This window comes from Lolium rigidum, chromosome 1 (assembly GCF_022539505.1).
Source record: "Lolium rigidum isolate FL_2022 chromosome 1, APGP_CSIRO_Lrig_0.1, whole genome shotgun sequence".
In the NCBI taxonomy this organism is placed as follows: Eukaryota; Viridiplantae; Streptophyta; class Magnoliopsida; order Poales; family Poaceae; genus Lolium; species Lolium rigidum.
Window position 1 is genome coordinate 52,149,348 of NC_061508.1, and position 8,543 is coordinate 52,157,890.

At 48.6% G+C, this 8,543-nt stretch overlaps 1 protein-coding gene across 1 annotated transcript; it reads right to left on the reverse strand.

Annotated features, from left to right (window-relative positions):
• Window positions 1-506: 506 nt before the first annotated feature.
• LOC124707856 (putative U-box domain-containing protein 42) lies at window positions 507-4,401 on the reverse strand (the record flags this gene model as incomplete). The annotated part of the gene is made up of 3 exons (XM_047239555.1): window positions 507-2,418; window positions 2,773-3,082; window positions 3,277-4,401. Coding segments are annotated over 3 exons (3,066 nt in total), but the record flags the coding sequence as incomplete, so codon positions are not given.
• Window positions 4,402-8,543: the final 4,142 nt, after the last annotated feature.

Consider the following 8,543-nt stretch of genomic DNA (forward strand, 5'->3'; position numbering starts at 1 on the left):
GCTTGCTGTCATCTAACCACAACTCTATCTTCTTACAGCATCCAAACACTAATGCATCAGAGTGATACAGAATACACCCACGATTTCTACAACAACAGAACATCAAGCTGATAGATATAAGTATTACAAAAGTGAAAATACATGACACCCAAATATCATCCTGTAGGGACGAATGCACAATTAACCATCACCATCACCATCAACATCAACGGCCGCCGATGGCAATCAATGAGAAATGCTCTCCAAATGATTCCTCTGAAATCAGGTTCACCTCGCCCCTTTTCACTGCTGAAAAACCGGAAGTACACCAATACAGATTTTCTGTGTTTCTCGTCTTATCCAAAAACCATCCTTGCAAGTTTCCTATGTTTTGCATTTACCTTTTTTGTACTTGCGTATTAACTGCATCCATCTTAAACTGGGATGCATTCACCCTGTATCTGTATTTCTGTCATTCAATCAAAGACTACCCAAGAATACATATAATTTTGCAGTACACACCTTCATTTCCTGATCAGAACCTCACCAACCAGCCAAGACAAACTTTTGTTAAAGAATATTTGCTATAGCCTACCTGAATTACACCCTAAGAAGAAAAACAAGAACCAAAGACTGTACACAATTACATATCATACACAGCTATCACTCTTTAGTTACATTCCATCTGCAGAATTCTTTTTACCTCTTTCTTTCTCTCTGTAATCTAGTTACATCAAACAACGCACCAGCTAATGGAAGATACAAACCCATGACGGCAAGTCAAGACAGAACAAAAGAAGGATGTACGCTACATCTCGACGGAGTCGTAGGTTGTGGAGTAGTCCGGTATGCGGTGCAGGCGCCGGAGCACGCTCTCCGCGGCCTGCTTGGTGGCAGTGTCGCCCTTGTGGAAGGCGCCCACCAGCACGCTCGGCAGGGCGCGGTCCGAGCTTACCTCCTTGACGCATCGGTCGCTGCCGTGCTCCAGGAATCTCTCCAGGGTCCAGAAGCACCGTCGTAGCACCGCACCGTTGTCTTGCTCATCATTGCGGTGCTGCCGCAGCGCCCTCAGCACGTGCCGTGCAGCGTCCTGCTCAGCAAGCACGGCCACGCCGCCCACCACGTCCACGTCGCCGTCCAGGAGCGTGCAGAGCGCGCCCAGCGCGGAGTCGACCACGCGGCCGTTCTCGTTGCTCTCCAGGACACCAAGGAGGCACTCGACCGCGCCAGACTCCACCAGGCAAAACGTGGTGTTCGGAGAGCACGCACCACGGTGGACAGGGCAGAGGCGGCCATGCGCAGGTGGTTTCTGGTTGTCATAGACCCGGCCAGTGCGCAGGCGCCTGAGGATGTTCTTCTTCTTGGGGCTTTGTTCTTCGGGCAGTTGCTGCGCGAGGATCAACGACTGGTGGCTGAGGTTCTCGAGGCCGACGGCTGCGAGCTGCTGCACCTCATCACTGCCTGACGGCCGCACGAGGAGACCTGTGAGCACTGAGGTGAAGTTGTGGTCCATGGCTGACAGGAGCACGTCGGGATCATGTAATGTTGTCGTTAGCCGGACGAGTATGCCCACAAGACCCTCCAAATACGGCTTCGCATGGCGGCTCGCCCGCACCCCACCACGCTGCATCTCCTCTATCTTGCTTAGCATGGTCGGCACAGTGCCCCGTTGCAGCAGCGCGAGGTTCAGTGTTAGATGCTGATAGGGTAGCTTTGACAGGAGTGTCGCAGAAACAGCGTGCCGCTCTGTGATCCGCCCCAACTGGCCTATGCTTTTGATTAGCCTGTTCAGCTGCCCAGGCGCCTTGCAGAGCTTCTCAGCAATGGTGTGCCCCATATGTGGGGACAACGCAATGAGCAGCTTTGTCGCGGCAATGCCAAGTGCTTCGCTAGGTGAAGTCATGAACTCAATCACAGTCTGGCTGCTGCCTTGCTCCTTCATGACTGATACCACCGTGGATAGCGGCTTAGGGAGTGCAGTGAGTGCGAGCAGCACGTGCACGATGTTGAGGTTGAGGTCATCAGGCATGGAGGACTTGAGCATGTGTGCAAAGTTGTAAACCGAGTACTTGGACGTGATAACATGACCTTCCTTGTTGACAACAATGACGTCAGGGTTCATGCCGGATTTGACAATGTTGGCGAGCACTGCTGCAGCCTCAGTCTTGTACCCCATGGGTTCATCGTCAATCTTTCGAATGAACAGCGCCTCGACCATGACCGGAACAGCACCTGCATCCACGAGTGTCTTGCCGTTGGGGCGGTGAGAAGAGATTTGAACTAGGACATCAAGTGCCGCCTTGCAGATACTAGAGTTTCCGTTGTGGACCATCTTGATAAGTATCTCCGATGCGCTCCCAGCGATGTTGATGGTCATCTCCTGCTTCTGAACTAGTTCCCCGAGGTACACCACCATCTCCATCTGAACATCTTCAGATCCTGTTTTGTGCCTTTCATGTTAGCTAATGGTAGTATCATGGTGAGTGGTTGCGATGAAAAATACAGTAGCACGATTGAGAAAAGCTCCCATTCACTACCAGTGCACGAGTTCCAAATTGACCTTAAGACTTTGAGAGATCAAAAACAAAGTTGTACTGCAACATTGTCAACTGTTGAAAGATGGGCAGTACCTTACACTGTAACTATTCTCTTATAGAAATTGATTGAATGAAATGACAGATATTATTACTAATACAAGGGTATGCTTTCTGTTACCCATGTCTCTAAATTTATATGATCGACTGAAAAATGAAAGGAAGTCAAGCATGTTTCGGCACCGGTACAAGAAATTACCTTCAACGAGATGCCTTTGAAGAGGGTCTAGGTAGCCACTTTCAGCCATGTACTTGATATTTTTTGGGCATTTCTCCAGATTCGTGAGAACCTCTCCAGCCTTCTCTGCAGCAATTGGATCATCGGAGTCGTTGAATTTCATCGTGGTGAGAATTAGTATGCTTCCAGCAGTTGACCCGATGTTTTCTAACAGTAACTCTGATTTTGAAAGCTCTACCAAGAAAGAGATGGCCGCATGTCTTTCATCAGGATTGCTACTAGAAAGCAGCTTTATTGTCCTTGAAACGGCTCTGGTCTTTGCTATGATTTCCTGCATGCCAGGATGAGATATGTGAGATGTTAATACTATGTATACAGGACAGTTGGAAATTAAAGCTGGGTTCGGCTGTTCATTTGAGCGTTTCAGTAAGATGTAGATAGTATTACTTAAAATATATGCCGCATGGTCAGGCTAGGGAAAAGATCGAATGCCACAAATGCTGAAACATTTTCGGATTTCCTTACCTTTCCTGTGTCACCCTTGACCAACAGGCAGAGGAGCTCTAGCGAGTCGCAGCGTATCAGTGCATCCTTGTGCTCCAACAGCCGTGCAAGGAACTTGGTGATGCCAATCTTATGCATCTGCTCCCTGTTTTTCCTCCTCGTACTGGCGAGCAGTTTCAGCTCATGTATCGCCTCAAGTACCATAGCCTCTGTGCTTGCCAGTGAGAGCGCAGTACGCGCGATCCTGATCCTTGTTGCTTCATTCCTCATGATCCATTCCGCGATTGTGCTCTTCAGCGGAAGGTTACTCCTCAGTGTCTTGCTTTGCATTGCAATTTTTGTGACTGGGCAGATCACAGGTTCAGAATCATCCGTAAACTTCTCAAAGTACTCCTCAATGGTTCTCCTGTCATACGCCACACCGCTTTCTGTTGTCACCGGATCAACCATGACCTTATTTGTCAGCGGACAGAAGAATGAGTCATACAGTGGCTCGACATATTCTGCGACTTCAGGGAGAGAACTGAACGACTGCCCACCGAACTCATGGGACTCATGATACATTCCCTGCAGGAAGTCCACCAACCTTGGCATGTCCCCATCATGCAGCGCTCTCCTCTTGGGCTTCTCATTTGCTACAACTATCGGCAAATCAGTCTCTGAATATGCATCACAGGAACGCTGATCATAAGGATGATGGCCATTTCCGGTAACTTGACGGTCTGTGCCCGCTGTTGCGTGTGCAGACCTGTTGCTCCCAAATGCTGAAGCAGGTATCTTGCTGAGCTCATGCCCGATGTTCTTTATCACGTTGTCAAGGTCCTCGGTTATGCTCTGGAGGTCCTCGTCCATGAGCTGCTGCGCGACGGCGCTGCACCTGGCGACGAGGTCCTTGGCGAGGTCGACGTTGGCGGCCAGATACTCGACGACTACGTGCATCGCATCAGTCGAGGAATCCTGCAGCTCCATTGTTGTGGGCGGGGGCACGCGCTGGAGACGGCTGCCCACGTCCATGAACTTGTCTTGGTCGATGTCGGTGGCGGTCGCCACCGCTAACATGTTGGCCTCGGAGACCGCCGCCACGGAGTCGGCGAGCGATGCCTTCCTGGCCTGTCCTCCGCTTCTCTGAAAGAAAGTACATGTCAGTCAGGCCCATGTCAGTACATGCCCCCAATTGGGATGACTGATGGCAGACTAGTTGTTCTCATGGACAATGATAGTTCAGAGTTCAGACCAGGAAACTGTAAAGAAAGAACCGGCAGAGTATCTTGGCAAAAGCCAAAAGGGATTGATTCTAGAACCAATTGGAGAATATATGATACAGTGCTGGCTACTTTCCCCAGTATGATTTCGAGAAATCGCGTCTCTCTTTTGAACGAGTGAGGATTAGAATATCAAATTACTGAAAAAATTAGCAGCCAAATTACAGGTTCTTTCTATGAACTGGTTGAAATTGGAAAAAGGAAATGCATCGAAACACCCCAAAGAAAGAAAAACTCAATTAACAGTTCAACAACATATTTGAGGAATTGGCACGGCCTGAGGCTAAATCCACATCTGCTCCAGCTTCGTTTCTAGAGCTAAAACCCCATGATTCGCTTACTATCGTCGCAGCACAGCACGGACATAAAAAAGCAAACTTTTTGGGGAAAACATAGACGTGTTCTTGACACCACCCTGAACTGAATCAAAGAAAACTCAAAACAATCAACCAGCTCGCCACCAGCAGAAAAGGGGGCTCAGCAACTCGTACCTGCATCGAAGGCCCCCCAGGAGGTCGGCCCGTCTCCTCCCCACTCGCTGCTCCGCCGCCGCCGCCGCCTCTTCACTGCTCCAACCCCCTCGCCGCTCGGCTCGGCTCAGCGCGGAGGAAGAAGAATCGAAAGGAGCAAAAACTATAAATTTGAGGGAGAGTGGGAGGGAGCGAGAGGGAATGAAATGATGGGAGACCGCGCGGCGCGGCACCGGCACGGAGACCCAGTCAGAGTCAGGCGAGGGTCAGCTCCTGAAGCAACCTCGCTTTGAGATGGGCAAAGCCAGCCATCTTTTGAGCGGAGTTTACGGTACTACCCCTGCACCTGTGTACAAAGTGTTGTTATCTAGGTAGTGCGCCGCAGGAAGCGTACAGAGGTTTGACTTTGCTGGGAGGCCAAGCGATGTGCTCGACTGCCCGGAGACCGATTTGTTTTTTCTTTGCCTACCATTATATAGGTAGCCATCCTTCGGGCCGGGCCTAGCAAAGCAAGGTGCACAAGACCAAAGCCTAGGCCCGGCCTGACCCAGTTATTGAGTCTAAAATTTAGGGTTAAAATAGTCGTTTCCGATAGCTGATCTCTTGCATCATCGGAACATGGCCACAAATTTGAGATGCACCCTTTGTGGAGCTGCAGATTCATGGAAACATTCACTGTTGGAATGTGCGATGGCTAGGAGTGTTTGGGCTCTAGGTGAGGAGGAATTGGTGTAACATATTTTTGCTTCTTCGGAACCCTCATCGAAGCATTGGATTTTCTCTATGATGGAATCACTCTCGCATGCAGATTTCACCAAGGTGCTAGTATGGATATGGGCAATTTGGACTGCCCGGCGGAAGACTATTTACGAGCAAATATTCCAAAGTCCTTTATCCACTCACCTATTCATCAGGAGCTACATTTTTTATCTCCAGCAGATTGTGAAGCCCAACCCTCAAGTGCATGCTCATCCAGCCACTAGGCAAGTAGGAAGCTGGCTTGCGCCACCTACTGCTTATTTTAAATTCGTGGTAGATGGAGCTGTCTCGCGGGTCATGCAATCATGGAGCTGTGGGAGTCATATGTAGGAATCATGAAGGTATTTACATGGGTGCATCTGCAATTGTCTTTCCTAGGATCTCTGATCCATCTATTCTTGAAACTCCTGCTTGTAGAGAGAACCTAGCCCTTGCCAAGGACCTAGGTACAAGGAAGATCAACATTAGTTCGAATTGCCAAGGTATTCTTAGAGATATAGCTGACAATTTGGGAGGAGCTAATGCATCAGTTGTCAAGGAGATTAATGAGCACTCACGCATTTTTGATTCGGTCCGTTTCAACCATGAAGGTAGACAACACATTTCTGAGGCTCACTATAACACCTCGACTACCCCCGACCGGGCCTGTTACCTCTGGCAGCTCTCTAGGATCTCTAGACTAGCCACACAGACCAACACATGTATTTCCTGCGCACTTTTTCCTTACTCGTGCGCACCCGGAAACTACTTCCCGGTCGGTCACCCATCCTCAAATTACTCCGGGCCAAGCACGCTTAACCTCGGAGTTCTTTGCTGATGAGCTTCCGAAAAAGAAGTTGCAACTTGTTGGTATGAGTATCCTATCAATCCTATTGAGCCCTAGGCCAGGATTTCACACTCATCCCCCTTAGAAGATCGACGCCCTCGTCGATCAGCCCCAGGCCAGGAACGTCCCCTCTTGGCACTTGTCCATGCGTCCAGTGTCAGCACATGTGCCATGTCGTATGCCACCCACACCAGTCATGCGCCACATGCCCAAACCCCTGACCCGCACACGCCCGTGTAACCACGAGGGTCGGCTCTGATACCAAATGTAACATTCCAACCACCCTCGGCCGGGCCTGTTACCCCTAGCAGCTCTCTAGGATCTCTAGACTAGCCCCACAGACCAACACATGTCTTTCCTGCGCACTTTGTCCTCACTCGTGCGCACCCGGGAACTACTTCTCGGTCGGTCACCCATACTCAAATTACTCCGGGCCAAGCACGCTTAACCTCGGAGTTCTTTGCTGATGAGGTTCCAGAAAAGAAGTTGCAACTTGTTGGTATGCGTATCCTATCAATCCTATTGAGCCCTAGGCCAGGATGTCACACTCACAATCTGGCTCGTGCAGCGATTTCCTTTGATCCAGGGCGCCACCTGTGGCTCTTAAATCCTCATGATATTGTACCAGTCCAACTATCTGTAGTGAACATTATTGGTTAATAAAGTGGATGGTTATCTCAAAAAAATGTATGTGTTATATAAGAACCAGGATTTGGTCGGGTTATTAGTTCTCAAAAATAGTACTACCCTCTGTTTCGAAATGTAACACTACTAGGAAAATATCTAGCTACAATATCGTGGTAGTGGTGCGCCACTGCTAGCCCTCATACTAATGGCGCACTATGTCAGGGGTATGCCATTGGTATGCCTGGGAGGGGGCTGAAAAATTGAACCACATAGCAGTGGCGCACCATGTCTTGGTGCGCCACTCATACCTCACATACTAGTGGCATACTACGTCAGGGGTGCGACATTTGTATGTCTGGGAGAGGGACCGAAAATGGGACCACATAGCAGTGGAGCACCATGGCTTGGTGCCCCACCCCCCGAGTGGATCATCTTTGCAGTTTTGAAAAGAACAAGAAATTTATAGAAATTTTTTTAAAAAAATCCTTTGAGATGGCCATGTATTATGTATTCTACCTATTAGGTATTTGTATGGAAGATGTATGGAGTTTGTTTGGGCCCACACCAAGTTTCGTTTTCATCCTTGAAGATCACTCCCCGTAATAGTATGGTTTATCCTATGATTCAAAGCTATAAAATAAGACATTGCGATCTTTATCATGGTTCTTCTTCGAGTTCTCATGTGCGCTGGCTCACTATTGAGATTCACGTAACTCTTTGCACGTTGATTTTTCAACCACATGATATGTGCTCCTTGATTCAACCGAACGGCTGCATTCCTTGTTCTTCAATCTGTACCATTAAAAAGTTGTCATTGGGTAGGGTATTGGTTAATCCAAACCCAAATTTTGCCATATCCATCTGGTTTCAAATTGCCCATACCCAAAATAATTGGGTATTGCTCAATGGATTTGGGCAATCCATGGATGAGAGGAAGTGAGCAGGGGCTCAATTTAACGGCAGGTCCTAGGATCTCAACTGTTCGTGTGACGCAGCCAACTGCTCGTGTGATGCCACACCAGTTTTTTTTGTAATTCTTTTATTTTAAATGTGTGCATCCGTAAGGCCGCTAGGGCAATACGTTGTTGCATATGTTGGATGTATTTGGTATCTTGATATTAATATATGCTCCTTATCGAAAAGTTGATAAATTGGAGATCCCTTAATTATCTTGTCACCAATCATGTAAAACCCACTAGGAGGCACTAGGACCGCTTTCAGGGAGGGGGAGGGGGACTCTCTCATCAAAATAAAGACCATATGACAACCAAATCCTTTGGTTGACAATCAGATCGACCATTATTGTTGCCGCACCAATGGATTGTTCGAGATTGTCGATCCGAA